We start from the raw sequence: 21,241 nt of genomic DNA on the forward strand, positions 1-21,241 counted from the left end.
AAATCTGCATGTTATTTAATTACTCAAAGCATGTTGATTTGTAATTATACAAGAATATTTGTTTATTCTGCTAGTATTAGTTAATACAGTGGAAAGTGTTTGATTTCCTGTTACGATAGAATTCAGTGCACAAATGTAGGCAGCAAGTGGTCAGCTCATGCCAGGAACTCTCAGCAATGCATCAAACGAAAGGATCACCTGCTCATACAAAATACACTAAAACCCATTGAAAGGAGCCAGAGCGAAGTTCCGCATGCAAAGAGTTAAAGCTGCCTTGTAATATTACGCAAAAAATTGTTTTCATGTTTTTGCAGGTTAAAAGTATTCTTTGGCACTTGAAAATCCAATTTTCCTTTTTCGTGCAGCTGCTCTGCAACTCAAGGAATGCTCAGCTCATCTTTCCTCGCTGTTTGACTTTGAGAGGCCTTGAGCTAGGAGTATCCCAGCTGAAGAATGTGGAGCCTGGAAGAAAATAAATTGATTTTGTGAAAAAGGGTTAAAAGAGTTGTCTTTGCAGGAGAAAAATAAATGTTGAGAGTTGCTTCCAACAACTGGGCAGACCTGTTTAAAGCTCTACAAACAGAACTTCACGGTCCTGTTGATAGAAACAAGACTTCCTTACTTTTCTGAACAAAAATGGTGTAGAAAAAATGTCTCTTTTGCATCACAGGTTTCTATTACAAATGGGAAGCTGACCTGGAAGATCCCACCCCTTGTACTGTCTTGGTAAAAAGACAACAGCACGTAGTAATAGTGTTATAGTCTTTGCTAAACAGAAAGCAAGTCTATAATAGTATTTATGTGGCACTGAAACACTCTGTTTTCATGCAGAGATGCTTAGGAAATCTACGCTTATTGACCAAGTCATGACTTTGGACTAATAGCACTTGACTATCAGATCACATTTCATGTTTTAAATGACCTCGAACTGGAGTAGCTGGTATTCTTCTCAGGGGAGCTGGACAAGAGTAGTACGGGTCAAAGGAAGGGTTTCCCCGAGAGCCGGCCTATCAGTTTTCTTAGAAGAGTCTGTGTGGAGGACCTGGACAATGAAATGCCTCAAATTTAGTTGGAGTATATTTTATTTAGTAGGACATTCAGCAAAATGTTGACAACATTTAGTACAATCTGCTGTGTTGAGGAACTTGTGTACCAGAATCATCTTCAAAAAAGTTGGAGTTAACCAGTTTGTGTCTGATCAGCTAAAGAAAGACAATACAGCACTTTTTATAAAGACTTTGTAAGACAACTGATGTTATACTTGAATAGAAGAGATAAACACATCCCCTCCAAAATAAAATCCTGGTAGTAGTGGATTTTTTTTTTTTTTAAGCAACCTGTAGGACAAGATGAATTTCCCTATCCCTCTGCAGAACACTTGAGTATATTTTTATAACAATAGGATGGCTTTCATTTTCAGAAAAGTTTATTCTTGACTAGTAATATAAGAAAAAAACATTACCTTAATTTATGGGATTGATATTGTTTAGCAGGCCACTAGTGGTAAAATGTTCCCTTGTCAGTTGAAGAGATGAGGATACCATTATGACTTTAGCTCAGCACACTGTGCAAGAAGCGTATAGAGCCAGGGATGAAAGGTTGTTTATATTATGTTTTGTTGAAGGTCACATGTCCTGACCAGTATTCAGTGCAGTCCACTGAGAAAAACACATCCAGCCTCATCAAATGGTGATGATTTAAATATATTTCTTGTACAGTAATACTACTGAAAAATATTCTTGGTCAAGAAATAAAAGGGGCGTGCATGTTACTGAAAGCCGTGAAGTAAGATCTTTTTTCAGCTTTTTATTGCACACCTTAGCCTGAAAAAAGCAGTAACAGCAAATTGGACTGACTCACTGTTAATAAAAAGCACAAAATTGAAGCGTCAGATGAAGATAGATGAGGTCAGAAAGAAAACACATTAAAAGCCTGAGAAGTAATGTTGCATTGTATTAACAGAATTCATTTAGTTCTTAGAAATTATGTATTTGAACTACAGGAGAGATGATAATTAAAGGAGATTTTTGGATTGGGAAATGCTGTTAGTTACTCTTTAAGGTTGATAACTACATTCTCCAGCTTCAATTTAAAACCAAAATCTGTCTAACTTTGTATATCTTAGAGATTCCAAGTGTGCCTAAGCTTTAACATTGAAGGGATGTTTGCCCCAGTATTATATGTTGGTGAAAGCCAAAGCCTGTGCAGCGCCTATAGATGAGCAGTGGCAAATAAAGTGCGTATGGATATCTATAAGCTGGAGACGTTTCTGTTAGAGTTCATAGCAAAAAGGTTGTATATGAATGTCCTCCATAAAATTCGAGAATGGAGTGTATTTGTGGATGCTTCCTTCTTCCTCATTCTTTCAATGATACAGCATCCTTCCCTGGAACTCTTTGAAGTAAGCAGGATTTTACCTGGTGCCCCTGTGATTCATTTAAATTGCAAGTCTTGTTGACTTGGTCATAGCCACATGACACAACTACAATTATTGTAGGATACCTAACAATTGCATAGGATCCAAAAGTGGCAGAGGATAAAGCACAATTCTACATAATCACCTTTTAAATTAGCCACGTAGGTCATTAAGATGCTATGCTGTGAGCTCAGTGGTGCTTGCTATTACATCTTTCCACGTAGTGCACATAACATTCACAAATTTGTTACATTTTGTGACAATAAGGCTAATCAATATTGCATCGTTTTCTACCACACAGTTCAATAGTAGACTTCAGAGGTTTTGCCATTGATACTTTAATACACTTAACTGTAAAATGTGGCTTCTACACTATTTTATATTTTGGAGAGAGAGAGTGAGAGTTATTTTCGTTTTAAGTATGTGATCACCTGAAATTTAAATGTAAACATTTAAAATGTTTTTCACAGTCTTTTTTTTTAATCTAAATGCTATTTTATATCCATTATCTCTGTACCTGAATAATTTAGAAGACAAATTTTAAAATATATTTTTGGCATAGCCCTTCAGGTGTAAAATGTTTGTTTTAAAGAATCATAGAATCATAGAATGGCATAGGCTGGAAGGGACCTTAGAGATCATCTAATCCAACCTCCCTGTCATGGGCAGGGACACCTCTCAACTGCATCAGGCTACTAAGAAGGGTAACTGCATCCTTATAGTCAGTGCCTTCTGCACTATGGCAATTCCTTTCCTCACAGGAGAGACCTGTGAAAGCTCTGGAGAGGTAACCTGCATGATTGGGTTTTCCTACCATTTGATTTCATTTGGTCAAGTTTCACATTTAACTCCTGGTTGCCTCTGAAGTTTATCCTTAGATAGCCACATCCCTTACAGCAGCACGGTTCTATAAACTCTATATGTTACTTTTTAAAAGATTACAAAATAGCAACATTACCTATATTTTGATTTACATGTCTTTGGTGAATGTAACTTTCAGGTCTTCCACTAACGCATTTTAAGTTACCCTTAAAATTACAGAGTCTGCACAGGTTTCAAGCATGTGCGGTTAGTTGAGAAGTCAAGACGGTTTAGAAGCTCTGTAATTGCTCTTTGTTTATGTAGGTGAAATCCCTCAGATCCACCACATCATGGTGTACTTTGTCACTGCTGCAGTTCTGAGTAGCACATCTACGTGAAGACACATACAAAACTGTGTACACATAATTCAAAAAAATCCAGCACATCACGAAGAGATCTTTAAACTAGTAACACGAGAGCTACTGACCTTTCTGAGAGAAATGTGATGGGGCTTTGCTTGAACAGATGTCTAGATACAAAATGAGAGCATGACACCATCAGTCATTTTTAGAGAACGTAATGCCACTGACTCTTCTGGCCAGAGTTTGTGACTGTGATGGGTTGAAGCATCTGGGCAGGAGAGTGTTGGCTGTTTTTTTTCTTTCTGCAGCTCCTAGGTAACAGTTTGTACATTTGCTCAGTTTTAGAAATGATGCAGTAGATAGTTGGAAGCATGTGAGTAATTCATTTTCTCTCTGAACACCTTCAATCTTATTGACAGTAGTTTCAGAATAGAAGTGTATCAAACAGTATAAATGATAGAAGCATTAAATTTTATTCTTTCTGAATCATGCACAAGAACCTTTGAAGGTGTTCAGAGAGTTGGCTGCTTAAGTTATCAAAGAAGCACCTTGCCAGGAGTCCCAAAAGCTGTTTTGGCAGGAAGTATAGGGTTCCCATTGAAGTCACTTAATAAGGTACTATAACTAACGCCGCTAATATTATGCTGAAATAGTTTTTTATGTTCTTGGTTGACTGATGTCCTGCACTCCACATTCATCATCTGCATCACTTCACATATCTTCTTTTTTTCATTTGGTCTTTAAATGTGATCATTGAAAAATAAATTTGTCTGGAGCACGCATCGTTATGTGTCTGTCAGCTTTTGATCTAATGCAAGTTTAATCTTTCTCTCTGTTTCTACAAGGGCATGACGTAACCTCTCTGTCTTTGCATACATACAAATAGATGTTGTACCTCCTTCCTTTCTTTCTCCCCCTTCACCAGGGTCTCTGTTGCTACGGTTCCAGCCCTCTGGCCTCTGGGTAACCCTGCTGTGCAAGTGGGCTCTGGGGAAGAAGGATGGGAAGGACAGATGCAACCAGGGCTGGCAGTTGTTGGCAGGTGTGAACCAGAAAAGGCGGCGTGTGCATCTGATTGTCGCGCTGAAGATCAGCAAGCTGACTTTCTTACACCTCTGATTGCCCAAGATCAGAATAAGACTTCCAAATAGGCCCTGATGTTCCTTGTAAAATAGAAAAGTGTGGCTGTAGTTGAACTGACAAAGGTGTCTCATGATTTCTTCTGGAAACTGCCAAATACTCTTTTGCTGAGCAAGCTTAATAGTGAGTTTGTAACATTTTGAAGCAAACTTCGTTTGTGCTATCCACACTTCTTCCTTGGGTGCTGCTTTGTCCGTGCACGCATGCAGACCGTAGGACCAGAGCATCTAGCAGTACGTTTTGACTGCACTGCACTGCAGCTCATACTTTGAACATCTTTTAAACTTGGCAAAAGAAAGCATTATTAACAACCAAGAGAATCAACTCCAGAAACTTTCCCTGCAAATGTGCCATTCTTCTGCATAATTTACATGTTTGTTTTGAATTCTTATTAGTTATCTCAGTGTGCCTTATTGTATCTCTTCTTTAATCTCTATTGCCTTTATCTTGGTGGTTAGTGTATATGACAATAGTTTGCATTATTATTGTAGTTTATGCTTTCATCTTCCTCCTTCCATTTTTGGAATTAAAGTTAGTAAGCCACCTATCTACAATTGTCCTATGTATTTGAAAGCTCTGTTTTGATAGTAGGCATCAGGCCTATCCATTTCTTCTCTTTGTTCTTCCACGAAGTTCCACTTTGACTGTCAACAATCTTAAATAAAGGATAGGAGTAAAGTCTGTAAAAGGATTAATTCAGAATACTGCCATAAAGTAGTTTTCAACACTAGAATAAACAGGCAGCTCTTAAAATACATATTATTAATGCTGCAGAATGGTTTACAAAAGCTGGAAGCAATGTTTCTTTAAAGAGAGTAGCCTATCCATAAAAATTGCTCATAAGACAAAATTTTCGTAAGACAAAAGCCTTACATGCTAGTGTTCTCAAGCTGCTAATTATCAGAGAGGATGGAAATGGAAATTGCTATTGTGAATGGAAGGCAAACAAAAAGTTCTGTGTAACATTGCTTATACCTCCTGCTGGATTCCTGCAGTGTTCTTCATGAGTTATTTAAGGGTTTTATGTACGTCCTCTGTCAGAGACAAATACCTGCATGCAGCGCCATGCATGGCTGGAAAACACGTTGCATTTTCTCTGTCTTAAAAAAGTCACCTAGTCCAAGGCATGAGACTCCCATCCTGTGAATTTCAGGTACACGATTTTAAATCGTTTATGTTTTTTCTTGAAGGCAGGAAAAAAAAAAAAACACCTCACACTGAATATTTCGTAACATAAGAGGAAATCACACTACTATAATAAAGTCAGGAAGAGGGTAACAACTTGGGTTTTGAACTTCAATCAGTTTTATGCCATGTCTGAAATGCTAGTTTTCTTTAAGCCATGTTCTGTGCTCCGCTACGCATAGGATAATGGGAACACGCATAGGATAATTGGAACACGAGTCCCCCCCCACGTGCTATTTGTGTTCGGTATGGAATGGCTCCAAACCGCTCTGACACCGATGCTGCTGTGTCACCACCTCCTGGCGAAGTTGCTGCATCGTTGTTAAATATAGGCGTAGAGAAAGATGAAGTTTCTGCATGTGTGTAAATAGACATTTTTGACCGAAATTATTCCTGACTTTTTTAGAAAAATGAAGCTGCTCAGACCAGGTATCTGGAGTAGGAGAAGGTATTTAATCTCCGTTATGTTAGTAAAGTTGCTTCCGAGTAATCAGTATGTCCACAGTGCAACAGGAAAGAAGATACGTAACATTGCCATGTAGAATAAGAACAGATACCATGTATGTGAGAGAAGACAACTTATTCCTGTCTTAGATACAAATTAATTAAATTAATTTAAATGTGGACAGCAGCTGGACCAAAGTGTACAATTCAGCTTAAGCCCAGAAATCATCACATCTTCTGTGTTTTAGGAAAAATGAGAGCAAGAATTTGTAATTTTAAGAAAAAACAGCTTTAGGCCTTGCTGAATTGGGTGTCAGACATGTTGTCTGGGTTTGGACTGAAATGTTAGTTAAAGATTTCAAGGAGAACTTAAGTTTGGTGTTCCTTTTCCTGACACATTGGATTTGAAATTCAGAGTTCACTTTCTTCTTTTATCATAGTTTGTAAAATAGAAATGACGTGTTTTGGGGTTATACAACTGAAAATTTATAAATTAAGATTTTTTTTTTTAGTTGGAAAGTAAAGTGAAATAGATGTTTATATAGTTACCTAAACTTTTGCCTAGTTTTGTTATTAATCTGTGACCAGAAATCTGAGGTAATAATGTAATCCCAAACTTTTCTTTTTGTTTGATGATATAATGTAATCGACATGTGGGCTACATTATGTCATTATTTTACCTGCTGTCATGATTCATTCATCAAAACTTCTTCCTTTAGACCACTCGACCCTTTGGTAATTAAAAATCAAAAATTACCATCCCTTCAGAGCCTTGTTAGTATGACTTGCATGCTGCTATGTGAGAGAGCACATAGTATTACTTGCCTTTCAGTGCAGTATCATCGTGCAACCCCAGTCCTCCTCAGAGAAGCAAGTCAAAAGCTAATCTTTCCAGGAAAAATCAATATATATCTTGCAATCCAGTGCAATTATATGTGTAACTTTCAAGGAAATAATTTCCAGAATTCTAAGGCGTTTTTCTTCAACCATTAATCTTCTCGGGCTGTGTAATTAAACCTGTTGCTCTTGCTAGAAATATCTACGTTGCAGTTTTCGATGCAAGTGTGGTGGGAACTCATGCTCATATAAAAACATTACTGTATAATTTTGCTTTATAGGTAGAAAAAGTAAAAATAACATAAGGGAACAAATTTTTTTTAAAACATTTAAAAAAAAAAAAAAAAACAAACCACCAATTTTGGTTTATGGGTTTCCTGCAAGTTTGTGAATTAATTCTAAGGGATCTGCAAAATATTTATGAGGAAAAGTAAGCCTATTTTGGTAGGGTTAAATTTGCTATATAGGAATCCACATCTGTTTTGAAAAATGTTAGTTGTTAAGTAAATTAAAAAGCAGTACTCTAATTTTAAGTGTGCTCCATTACATCTGTCACTTAAGGGAGCAAAACTCCAAAGTAACCCCTGGGCAGGGAGGCTCGATGGCCTGTGGACAGCAGGGCTGCTGTACATGCACATCAGTATTGCCAGTGCCTCACAAAAATGCAGACGTATATTCAGAATCTTTAAAATCTTCAAAGCTTTCCTTGTATCAGGAAATGAGAGAAGAGACATTAACAAGTTCATGTCCTAAAACATAATGGTGCCTTCTTAGTAAGAATGAACATTAAATCGTAGCTAATAAAATACAGTACAGCAAAGGCAGATGATGTGTGTGTCCTGTAGAGAAGGTAGACAAAAGCAACGTACTAACCAGCTTTCGAGTGAGAAAAGTCCGAGTGCTCATGATGGCTTTTAACTTTTGCAATATGTGCCAATAAAAATGACTAAGCAATCTGTTGTTGAACAAGGGTAATGTTAACGTGGAAGTATTTTATCACTACAGGTATTACAACAAATGACGACAGAAAATTTTTTTTTTTAGTCTTATGTTCTCTAAAAAAAAATAAAAGTTTGTATCTTGTGATTTCTAATATTAAATATTAATATTAAATGTTTAAATGTTACTTTTGAGCACCAAGTTCAAACAACGTGAAGTTTAAACAGCAAAAATCTCATCAATCACTTACTGACGTTCGCTAAAATTGAAGTTTTTCCAGGGAACTGTCAGAGGGCATTTGTATTCTGAATAATAAGAACAACTGTTAACAGGGCCCTGGGGTGTTATAGTAGCTAAATAGCCGAGTAATTATTTGGAAATATGAGTTGGCAGTTTGATCTGGCAATCTACATGTATGCTCTTATTGCTGCACACTGACCCTTGTGCTTCAAGTTTTTTTCATAATGTAGTTTTTGATTCATCCTGTAATTTGATCCAGCTATGACAAAATTTTACTACTAATGCAGTGATGCATCAGACATTTAATGGGTTGTGTATCCAAGTAAAACGACTGTGGGATTGTTTATTATGGCTTACTTACATTCACTCTGATCAAAAGTGTGTGTACTGAGCATTGAATTATGCAAAAGATAACTTCATAAAACTGGTGCAGAATTTACTTCATGTTCTGAATATTTGCATCGTGATGCATCCATACTTTGTACCGGTTTGATCTGACATGCACTGGCCTGTGTATGTTTTATGTTTCTTTAGTTGTTTCATAAAACATCTTTGTTGTACATGTTTTGTCTACTCCAAAAAGGTATGCAATGTGATATTTAAACTAGATACTGTCTAAACTGATCAGCCCAAAATTAAATACATATGCTTTCTCATGTTTTTTAGCAAATTCTTCAGTAGTTTCTTTTTATATTATTGAAAGGACTGAACAGTAAGAAGCTAAGCTTTAGAAACAGTCTTTTCAATATGATAGAAAAAAAAAATCAGGAAGGAAATTAATATAAACATCAGTATTTCATGAGCAATTTCTTATTTTCTAAGTTGGATAAGAATCTCTTCGGGATCATCATAGTTTGCAGTAGAAAATGAAAAATAGAAAAGAAAAAGCACAAGGATTATATGCATGAAATTAAATATGTTAATATGTATGGCCATCCTGTGGCAATGAAAAGTACTGTGGTATATTTTTTCAGAAAAAAATAACATTGAGAAACAAGTTTGGGGTTCAGTTGCTTAATTTAGATTGCAGCTGTGCCTTGAATTCAGTTTTTCATATGGCCAGAATTCTTCCATAATTACTTGTATGGACTAAGAATTGCTACTACTGAACAGAATTTATTTGATTAAAAAAGATGGAATTAGCCCAATATAAAATATGTGCAAATGAGCACAAGTTTCTGTAGCATAGCAGCAGTCATTGGATTGCTGAAGGCTGTAGCGTTACAACATGATTGGCTTGGAAGTTGATAAGGCTTTAAATGTTTTCAACCAGTTTCAACTTCTATATGAGTGATAACCAAAGTTTTGGGGTATTTTTGTTTGCTTTACTCAGCTGGAAAGTCTTCAATTCCAGACCAGACTACAGACCCAGAATAAATCAGTGCATTTCAGAAACACTGATGAATTTATTTGTATTTCTTCAAGAAATGTCCCACTTCAAGGAACAAAACCCTGGCAAGGTAAGCACTCCCAAGTAAGATTAACAGTTTGAGATTTTTTTTTAATAAAAAGGTAACAAAAATTAAAAAAAAACAAAAACAAAACCAAAACAAACGAACACCTGAAAAATTAAATACACATTATGATACATTTAGCCATGAGTTTCTGCTGTGTTCTTTTTGTGCAGAACACAAGTAGGTCATCAGTGAGCAAAGCTGCTCACAATAAAGTTTAGAGCATTACAGTCCCTCCCTTTACAGCTGCTGGAACCTCCCCATTCATTCAGTGGAAAGGAAATGTAAAACATTACAATTTAATAAAAACTTGAAAAAGCAGGAAGAGTACACAGGTCCTAAACATACACGTTTTTTCCAAATAGTTGTCATTTTCAGAAATAGCTAGACAAGTATTGTATGATAGAAGAGAATCCTTCCTATTTTATTGTGATAGTTTTTCATCTATACAGATACAGTCATTTGTTTGTTTTTTTACTGGAAAGAGTGAGCTGGAAAACCCTGTTCATGAAGAGGCAAGCAAGAGTAAGGTTCTAATAGGAAGAAGATTATTATGTAGTTCTAGCCAAAAGTGAAGTAACTTTCTTTTCCAAAGAAAAATATGAATAATGTAGAAGTATATCATGTCTACAGTAGTTTTCATTTTATACTTCTGTTGCTAAATATAAAAAATGGAAAGGGGATTAGGAGGATTTTAATTGTTTTAGTTATTTTACTAATATAAGCAAATTAGGCACTGATGCTGTGTACAAAATTTCTTTGAATTAACCATTTTATTGCAATTGAACTCCGAAGCAAATGGATTCTTTCTGTAAACTTTAAAAAAGATCAGTTCTGTACTCAGCATTGTGCAGTTGTGGGAGACACACTATGCATCTCAGTCACAGCAGAGGCCAAATCTCAAAGTTTTATACTGAAAATTCAGCTCAGTCTTGTCAGTAGGAGGATGCTAGCTTAGCCAGCACGCATGAGGAGAATGTTTGCCAGCATTTGAGAGAAAACAGTTTCACAAAGCAACACAACAGGGGAGAGAACTGTACGCCTAGGAGGGCTTTTTGCTTTTGTAAGCATGCAGCAAGCATGCATTGTAAAATTTCAGTTAATAATTTGGTTTTTTTCCCTGCATATCAACTCTTTACCCTTTTTTTGTGTAATGAAGGTGAAGTAATTTCTAGTAATTTTAGCGGTAACTGTGAGCTTGTTAAACCTTTACAGTAAATGAATAAAAATAGCATATTTTTTTAATAAAAGGGATACATTCTAATTAACCAAAATCCACTGTTTGATGCGTATTTGCCCAAGAAGTGATAAATTATTTCCTAACTTTAAAAAACCTGCTTTCATTTTTCACTGCATTCAGATTTTATTTAGCATGCAACGTTTTTCTTTTGCAAAATGATCTTAATATTTAAACAGTGGAATTGTTAATGGCCAATTTTAATGTTTTTGCCAGTTTTGCCTACTCGTCTGCAGCATATGTACGTTTTTCACTGTCTTGGGAAGTTACATTCCTGGAGTTGTCCTCTCCTATGTTCTGCGTAAGTATAGTCTCTTTTCCAATCATGATTTACATATGTGGTTTGTTCATTATTTACTCTCTGTGTAGGGAGTATTTTTGTATTTATTTATGTATACATACACACACATATGCATATTTATATATACGTATACATATGTAGGTTCTGACAAGTGCTTTTTGTCGTATGGAAGTCAGCTTACAAGTTTTTTCAGCTTGTTGATTCTGGCACAATGTTGCATAGTCATGTTTCTCAGGTAGAGATATCAAAATCAGACCAAATCAAGACAATGATAAATGTTATAGTGATCATAAATTGTGCCTTACTGGAAGTAAAAACAGTGTCAATTTATATGAATACAGTGACATTTTCTGTGATGAGTAGGAATGGCTCCTAGAAACTGGATTTGACATTAATAGTTTGTCTGACATGGACATTTCACAGTGCTTTTTTTTAATGTAAAAATAATTGCATTCTGTAAAGTTAGTAGTTATCCTTTGCAAATTCACCGTTCAATCTTTATTGACAAACTTCTCATAAAGAGTATTTCAATACAATTTTTCTCTCTGTCTTCATTTTTATCACAGTATTGTGTGCCTTTTTATGTCCCTTCCTTAAGTGCAATGAATTTGGACAGAAAGTATGCAAGAAAATTAAGACTGTTCTGACGAAACTAGATTTTGGAATAGTGGAATATATCAACCAGAAGAAAAAAGAGAGATCTGGTGAGTAATTAAGTATAGTCTCAAATAGTGTATTTCTGTGTGCAGGGAAAATTTTATTCACCTTGCAGAGACAGTTTGGTTTGCCCTGTGAAGCCAAGTATAAAGGTATTCCTTGCTTTGAACCTGGCTACCATTCTTAGCTTTATAAGGAGCAATAATGTGTCAGACATCTCAGTATGGTAAAAAAAATATTATTTTGTGGAAGGAAACAAGGCAAGACTGATGGTTCTCTTCTTACTTATTAGATGTACTGCTTGTCAGTTTTCAGAAAAACTACTCGCTGTAAAGTAGGCAATGCTTCTCTCGGTTTAGATAAGGTCAACTTATCCAGGAGAGAGACTCAATCAAGAACACCAAGTTTGTCTCAGAGTTTTCAGTAAGAGACTGAACTCTGTTCCAGTATCTAAATCCGCCTTGTTTTCACTCCCAACCGCAACAAGAACATGTTTTCTTCCCCAAACTTCTCAAAAGACAGTTAAGAATTCCAGTAGGATAGTAGCTACAAATTAATCAAAGTTTTTAGTTAAAGAGGAGAAATCGCTTTAAAAGAAAAGCTCACCTGTCTCACCTGAAATCTTTGTAACATTGGATACATTTAGATTTTAAGTAATAAAAGTATTTCAAGAAAAATATTTATATGAATGATGTTGTATTTAATTTGCTTTTTATGTGTGCTACAGTTTTGGTAATCAAACCTTTGTAGTCTAGTCACATTACTTGCCTTTTGCTTACCCTTTTTAGTTAGTCATCAGTAGATTTCATATCTGCTTTAAAACATGCATTTCTTGTAACTGTCATACAAGGTGCTGTTTGAGACACAGTGAGAGGAACCATCTGCCCTTTCCCCTTCTCTTACACATAAGGCAGTAGTTGTTGGAAATCAGGAATAATGCACTGAGAATTGTCTTTCATGTATTATTCCACCTTGTTCTACTTTTAAGTGAAACTGACAGAGAGAGAGATCAGACTATTGTTTCATAAATTTCATAAGCCAGCACTTATCAAATCAAATCAACAGATTTGATCTTTCCTGCCTCTCATCCTCCACTTCAATTTAACCCAGACAAGTTCCCTGCCTTGCTTGGCCACTTGGGTTCACCACATGGGTTCACAAACCCTTGTACTGGCATGAGAGAGGAAGTAGCAAGTTGCAAAAATAGGCAACCAGGAATAATATGACTGTGTTTTTCAGCTTATATTGGTTTAAAATGAGGCTATTCTCAGGCAGAGAGAGGAGGTGAAATTTGTGTCTCTGTTCATCTGTAAGGAGCAACGTTGTACCAGACTTCAAAGGATGCTTTGTATGCATATTTGCACGTAAATGTTGCGAATGCAGGCGAACTGGGGGCAAAGAAGAAGAAAGGTTTTGTGAATGAAGATTGCGTGCCATTATCGAGAAAATTGCATGTTCTCATGTAAAAGTAATGTTCTTGGTGTAACTACACTGCCTGTTTTAACAGTGTGTTACAACTGTGTGTTGTACCAGCAGCGCAGTTTAAAAGGCAGACATACATTGCCAGGGAACATAGTATTACGTTGAGCAACAGAGACTTCTGAAACGAAGTAAATAAACGTGTTGGAATGTATTTCAGAGCAGCAATCTCTCTCCAGCTCTGGCTGCTGCACGATATATTTTGATAAACATCTAGCCTCTCAGTCGGCCTTTTCCCTCACCTTGGTGGCGTGTTACGTAAATGATGTACTGTGTCAACAGGTGAAAGTTTGCTGTACGACGCAAGCTGGGTGATAGAGAACGCACACTGAACCTCGAAGTCTGTTGTCATGGGTAGGATAAAAAATCTTTTTTTTTCTTTCAGAAACAGCAAAAACAAAACCCACAGAAGATGACAGTGAATTAGACATATCAGCCCTGTGTCCTAAGGTGACTTTTTTTCAGTCAGCCCTATCTTGCTTTTAAAATCTGTATAGCTACGGAGAGCATCTAGACTACTCTCTCTGTTTTCTGTGGAAGACTTTAACCTGCCCAGGAGGCTGTGTTCCTGAGCTAAGCAGTAAGCTTTAAAAGTGATTCATAGTCTCCATCTTTAGGCTTATACTAATTAACTTACTGCACTTGTGACTTCTGGCCTTCAAGGTAATGGTTTCTCTGGCCTACTAAACTAAGAATGTGTTTATTTTGTATTGGCTATAGAATGATTAAACTAGAATTTAATAGCAAAGGCAGCTATTTTTATTTGCAACAGTGAAACTGCAGTTAATTTTTATCAAAATATAAAAGGGAAAAGTTTGTGGAAAACCTACATAATTTGTCAGATACTTTTGTAATCACCTGTCTGATCATTTTCAATGACGGTGTAAATCAGTATATTATCGATAAATTATCTTTCTAGACATGTATGATAACACTCTAATATCTCCCTTCTCAATGTTCTAAATAGCTGTATGCAAAGGATTCTCCATTACAATCAAAACTTTGCTTCATATTTTAAAAAGTCACTTTTATAGAATTCTTACGCAGTGTTTCATCAGCAGTGTATAGAGCCTGACTTTGACAGTGATCACTATGAAGGTGGTTTTGTATTCTGGAAAAAAAATAATTTCTACCCCTTGGGATAAAAATTTGTAGCTGACATAATCAAATATTGTTGGATACATTCATAAAGGATAATGATTTTTTATTTACCTAATTTTTGACTGTCTTATAGGTAATCCAAGTTTGATCCAAGTTTATGTATTTCTTTATAGTTATGCATATTTTGTATTTGCAGCCTCACTCCGCTTTCATTACAGGAGGATATTACTTTCAGAATGAATAATTGGAATTTTCTATGCTTCTTTAGTATTATACAGCTTACAGTTATTACAAAGAGGGACGCTTCACTTTTAAGTATTGTATGCTGCTATTTTCGTATTTCTACAATTAAAGCTGAAATAGGAGACAATTTATATCGCTATGATATGCAAGAGCCTTCTTTTTCGGTATCTTAAGCATTGGCTTCCTGTAGTGTGAATTTTTGGGGTATAAGAATACCATGTATGGGACTTTTTTATGTTTAGGTTAGTCCTGCGGTTGTTGCCAAAGAGCTGTCGGTGTCCGACACGGATGTATCGGAAGTATCTTGGACCGATAATGGGACCTTTAACTTATCCGAGGGGTATTCTCCACAGACAGACACGTCTGATGGTATGTAATGGCTCCATCTATTTCATCGATGAATTGCAGTCATGTAAGTTACCTGAAAATTATTTGAATTTGAAAACAAAAGGTTTTTGGGTTGTTTCCTCATCCCCTACAGTGAGTTTAAAATTAATTCCAGTGTTTTATATAATTTTAGATACATCTTGTGTAAGAGCTGTCCTGATCTTAAAAATAATAAAGTACATCAGTAAGTGTCTAAATAAATAAGTAGTGGTGGGTAAAACCGACACATTCAATAAGTGCCAGATTTGGCCCTCTCTTCCACCAAACCTTTTAAGCAAGTAAATCTTTTAAGTTAGTACCAATGCTTTTGTGGGTAAGCTGTACCTATAAAAGCTGAGGAAGAAAAAGTGAACAGTTTGAATTGCTTAATAGTCAATTAAAGTATTACTAGGTTTAGTTACTAGAATGCTGATGAAGAGAGCCAGCAATGAGCCTAAATGAGACATGAAGACTAAGACTAGGAAAAGATTCTCAAGCACTTGTCTTCATCTTGACCAGATCTTTACAGGTCAAGATTTCACGTAGCACTTTGCCCGAATGAAAACTAAGGACAACAGTAGTTTGGTGTAATCTTAGCTGTGGATTTGTTGTTCTGCTCGTCTTGCATTTCTCCTCTTTTAGGAAAAGTTCACTGTAAAGGACAAGTAGGGTGATATTACTTAATGACATTATACAGGCCAAATTAATAATTTAAATTATTTGGTTAATATTTCAAGTTGTACATAGACAGCATGGTATGATCACAGAATAAGCTGGAACGAGCAATTGTCGTTCATCTCATCTAACCTCCTATTCAAAGCAGGTTCAACTTGATCAAGTTGCTCAGAGCTGTGACCAGCTGACTTTTGAGCATCTCCAATGGTAGAGATTCAGCAACCTCCCTGGACAGCCTTTTTCAGTATTTCATCACCCTTGTGATGAGAAAGTTTTTTTCTTACAGTGAGTCAAAATTTCCCATGTTCCAGCTTGTGTCAATTTACTGTCATCCTTCCACTGTGCACCTTCAAGAAGAGTCAGGCCCCATCTTCTCTATACCTTCCCATTAGGTGGTTAAAGACAGCTACATGATCCCTCTTTTGCGGCCTTCTCTTAAGGCTGAACAAAGCCCATTCTCTCAGCATCTCCTCATATGTTGTGTTCTCAAGCCCCCTAATCATGCCAACCCGCCAGGGGACTCATTCCAGTCTTTCACCGTCTGTCTTGTGTTGGAGAGGTCAAAACTGGACAAAGTACTCCAAATGTGTGCTCTCAGGTGTTGAACGGAGGGGGGAAAATCCCTTCCACTGACCCTTCTGACTTCATTTTTGCAAATACAGCTCAGTATGTGGTTGGCTTTCCTTGCTGTGAGGGCATACCACTGACTTGCTGTCCGCAGGTCTTTTTCTTGAAAGCTGCTTTCTGTCTCATTGCCCCCAACTGTAATGCAGCACAGGTTATTCTACAGCAAATGCAGGACTTCACATTTGCTTCTGTTGAATTTCATGATGTTCCTTTTCAGCCTGTTCATTTCTCCAGCCTGTCGAGGTCCCTCTGAGGGCCCTGCCCTCCAGAATATCAAATATACTTTCCTCAGAGCAGTTCCTTTCTGCCCGTGAACTTGCTGAGAGTGTGCTCCATCCCGTCATCTAAGTCATTAATAAAAACATCAAATAGTGTTGGCTTCAGGACCTTTGAGAGACACCAGTTATTACTGGCCTCCGGTCGGAACCTGTGTCACTGATCACAGCCCCTTGATGCTGGCAGTCCGGCCAATTTTCCACCCACCTTACGGTTCACTTACCCAGTTTGCTCACCAGTTTGGCTGTAAGGATAATGTGGGAAACTGTGTTAAAGGCCTTGCTAAGTGAAAAATAAACAACATTCGCTCTTCTCCCCTACGGAGCATTTCAACACATGGAACATACACACAAGTGCAAGACCAGATGGGATGCATCCGCGGGACTGCCTCATCTCCTGTCAGAGCTCTGTGCATTTGAGCCACCATTCTGCATACAGCACAACCCTTCCTCCTCACCTTCCCAGCCTGTTTTTCCTAAAGAAAATGGAGAAAATGGCGTACGAGACATTTTTAGGATTCATTTCCGTAGTCCTTATGAATGCTCCTATTGTTTGTTTTCATAGAAAGTAAGTTCAAACTCATTATTTTTTACCTTCTCATTCAAATACTAGATCAAAGTATTCCCTTATGCTCATTTAGGCCTCTTCCATAGGCTACGTACTGTACAGTATGTTTTACACATTCCCAATAACAAATATTGTGCCATTAACGCAGCCATTAAAATCTAATCTTTTATTTGTTTACATTCTGCTTTTTATCCTCTTGAAAACATGAAAAAATCCTGGTCATCCGTAGCGTTTCCATTTTCTGTTTCCTATTTAATACAAGCATTGGCCAAGAAAGGAAGAAGTTACAAATTAAGTCTTTACATTGGTTTTATATCTTTATTTAAACATATAAGCATTCTTTCTTTAATTCTGCAAGTGTATTAAAAGCTTGTAATACATTCGCACATGCTTACCTATTTGTAATTTATATATGTTTTGAAGAAAAATCAGAGACCTGTTGTTGCATTATAAATTTTAGGACTTAGAGTGGCTGGTATTATTTAGAACTCGCTGTGCTAAAGATTTGCATGAGTTGCTTCATATACAGCTAGGTACCATTTTAAAAAGGTATTTTCCTCAAATAACTTTTTGAGTTAGGTTGATACCAAGTGATTAGTGGTACTAGATTTATGACCTCAAAACCATTTTATTTTAGCTGTCACACAAAGCTCCTCTGCATTGCTACTACGGAAGACTGCTAGACTATGGATTAGTAAATGTATTCAAAGGAATACTCGCTAATTGCATTTTTATGTTTGGCTGCTTTTTTGGGAAGCCTTTTGTGTTTGCTAACACTGTTTCCTCCTGTTAACCCTGTAATAGATTTTGACCGACCTAGTGATCACGAAGAAGCTTTCGCTAGAGATCTTTCAGAATTTCCTTCTTTAGAAAATGGTGCCGGAACAAATGACGACGATGACTCAAGCATCGGTATGCCCGTCCAGCAAAAACGAAAACAAGAACAAATGCATTTGAAGGTGGATCACGCTGCCAGACAGAGTAAAGAGAGACCGTCCACTGCAGGGCTCTCCTTGCCTTTGACCAGTGACCAAACCTTGAATTTAATGAGTGGAATTGCTGGGGATGTCATCGTAGCTGCGGTTTCTGCTGCCATCAAAGACCAGTTGCGGTCCGCACAGCAGGCTCCGTCACAGGCAGTGCCCAGTTTGAGTGAGGAGACAGACACAGAGGAAGGTGATGATTTTGAACTGCTTGACCAGTCTGAGCTTGAGCAGATTGAGAAAGAATTGGGACTTTCACAAGGCCAAGAAGCAGAATCCCAGGAAAAGAAAAAATCTTCAGGCTTCCTTTCAAATTTGCTTGGAAGTCATTAACCTGGAAATTACAGCTGGTAACACAGAATAAATGAAACATAAAACACAAAAAAAAATCAAATGCAAAAAAAAAAAAAAAAGGAAAATTCTGAGCTGTAAGCTTTAACTATCACTTTAGATGTGTTGTAATAATTTCCCTTATGCAGAGTGAATTAACTGGATAAATATCAGCTGATACTGATAGTTTAATGTCTCTGGTAGTTACACCTCAATGTAATAGCATGGAAATGAATTATCTATCCACGGTTTGGTTGCAGGTGGGTGTTGGAGATCAGTTGTTCAAAAGAGTTGAGGGAGAGGGTTTTTTTATCTTTTTGCCAACCATCTATTTTGGGGTCTTGAGCCAAATTTTCAACAACAGCAGTTTATTTCCTCTTGGTTGCCAACCACGTAATACAATTTACGATTCACACAGTGAGGGCGAGTTATCAGAGAATTGCAATGCAATTAAATCTCACCTCCTTCAATCGTACCAAAAAATATGAATCCCTGCAGTTAGTGTAGTGCATCTACTATGTATGAAACACATTAACCAGCACAACTCCAGTTTGAATAATGTGTGCAACACTATCAAAGAACTTGATTTCCTACTTAAAACCTTTGAATTATTTTGGATATGGTGACGCATTTCCAAGTTTTTTGCTGTTTTAGGCTTGTAGAGTTGTAAAGTGGCATGCTATTTGACTGACCACCTCCTGTGTTCCTTGATAGAGTCTGGTCCTTGGCAGTATTGCCCACGTAAAGTCAGCCAACACATTTTTATATTTAAGAGTTAATATTGTGTAGAACGAACAACCTTTTTGGGAGCAGGTGAGGGTAGTTATTGTTTGGAATAGAAAATAGATTTAAAAAAAAAAAAAAAGACATTTTAGGTGCCACTTCCTTAGTTCCAAATTCTGTGGGGTTTGGCTTTTTTTTTCCCCCCGAGGACAGCTGCCATCACTTGCAACAGAAGTTGTGTTGCAAGCTGAATCTTTTAAGATACTTAGAAGTATTCAGTGAGGTCATTTGCTATAGAAGACACTTGGAATCTTCTTGGCACGTAATTTAAAACATATAAAAAATAACTTGTTTAAATTATTAACTCCACACATGCTCAGTGAGTGGCATGGGATCTTAAGCAGGTAACTTATTTAACTTTTTCTAGGGCTTTTTTGTTCACCTGTGACAAAACTGAATTATAATACCAAGCAATAGTAATCAAATACATAGGAAGAAGTAAAGCTAGGGTTTTTTTAATGTGATGTAAACTGTTAGCAAAGTTGAGGGACCATGTCAGCTGCTACTACTAAAGTGATTTTCCATTTGCTGGCATTTGAAGAGGTGAATACTGTCATCTAGGACCCTCAAAAAGTACAGCAAGAGATAAAAAATCTTCCACTAACATATATGTGTAGGTAAACCTGTGTTCAAAGTTAACTCAATTTTAATTTGTTTTTCTTTCTGAGGTGAAAAAATAGGCAGATGGCCAAAAAGATTGTAGCAAGAAGAAAGATGTTGAGAATTTTTGACACTAGCTTTCTCGTTGCTTGTGCTTTTGTGTCAGTAATGCATATTGACTGTGTTTGCTGTCCTTTACCAGTAAAAAAGTGAGCCTGTGCCTTCATTATCAAAACCATTACGAAGTAAGTGGATGCTGGATATAGATCCCACAAGATGCAGCTTTTGAAATTACAACATCTTAACATTACAAGAGAGTTTCTGGAAATTTATAAAAAAACATGGCCACATCACTTCCACAGCGTTGGTTGTTAAGTTTCCTTTTTATCTTCCCTCAGTCTCTCCTTCCCATTTGAAAAAAAAAAAACAAAAGAAGCTTTTGCTGGGAAATCAGTCAGTTTAAAAGCCATTTAAATTCCTCACATGAGTTAAAAGCCTCATTTCCTTGCTGCATGTTTAGGACAATCTAATACCATTAGAAGAGTACAACTTCCAAGTTGCTGATGAAACTTCGTAGGACACCCAAACGAACGTGTGCTTCCTTGTACAGGAGTACTGGTGCCAGGATGGAAAACGGGCTACAGGACAGGGAGAGGCTGGAGGGAGCAGTCCTTTCCAGGCTTTTCTGGAGCGGATCGATGGGATGGATAGCTGGCTGTCAATGGTGGCATTATAACAGCGTGCACTTTATTGTTGTTTTATGAAGAACACTTGTGGTTATAAAAGTACGTAATGCAGGGGCGCTCTTCTAAAATAAGAGGTTAGATCAAGAAGGAGAAGCAGTTGGAGGAGTTTCTCGGACTTTTTGTAAATGATCCATTTTCTGGTTTCAAGATAGAAAAATAGATTGGGTTTTCTCCAGTACAAGTCTCAATTTTTACTTTTTATTTTTTTCAGAAAGAAAAAAAAAACTTGAACAGGCAAATAGTTAAAGTTTTGGGGCATAATTGCTATTTGAGTCTTTTAGAATTTTATTTTTCTGTTCTTGTGGTAGTAGATTACATTCAAGCCCCTAAATACTGTGTGATGGGAAGGAGGTAATTCTGTAACATTTAATATTCCTCCTTGGGTAGTGGAAAGATGCTTAGGTTTCTGCAGAAAATTACCTCTTCCCTCCCAAACAATCACACGTAAGAAA

The 21,241-nt window shown here is 36.8% G+C and overlaps 1 protein-coding gene across 2 annotated transcripts in view; it reads left to right on the plus strand.

Annotated features, from left to right (window-relative positions):
• Positions 1 to 18,663, plus strand: part of RETREG1 (reticulophagy regulator 1) — a 64,441-nt gene extending 45,778 nt beyond the window's left edge. For both annotated transcript variants that reach the window (XM_086609032.1, XM_086609033.1), the window contains 6 exons: positions 9,698 to 9,824; positions 11,272 to 11,356; positions 11,923 to 12,060; positions 13,878 to 13,942; positions 15,079 to 15,205; positions 18,152 to 18,663. In XM_086609032.1, the coding sequence (XP_086465158.1) occupies positions 9,698 to 9,824; positions 11,272 to 11,356; positions 11,923 to 12,060; positions 13,878 to 13,942; positions 15,079 to 15,205; positions 18,152 to 18,663 (1,054 nt within the window). The remainder of the gene's footprint in view (positions 1 to 9,697; positions 9,825 to 11,271; positions 11,357 to 11,922; positions 12,061 to 13,877; positions 13,943 to 15,078; positions 15,206 to 18,151) is intronic.
• Positions 18,664 to 21,241: the final 2,578 nt, after the last annotated feature.

The sequence above is a fragment of the Tauraco erythrolophus genome, chromosome 3 (assembly GCF_009769465.1).
Source record: "Tauraco erythrolophus isolate bTauEry1 chromosome 3, bTauEry1.pri, whole genome shotgun sequence".
NCBI classification, from domain to species: Eukaryota; Metazoa; Chordata; class Aves; order Musophagiformes; family Musophagidae; genus Tauraco; species Tauraco erythrolophus.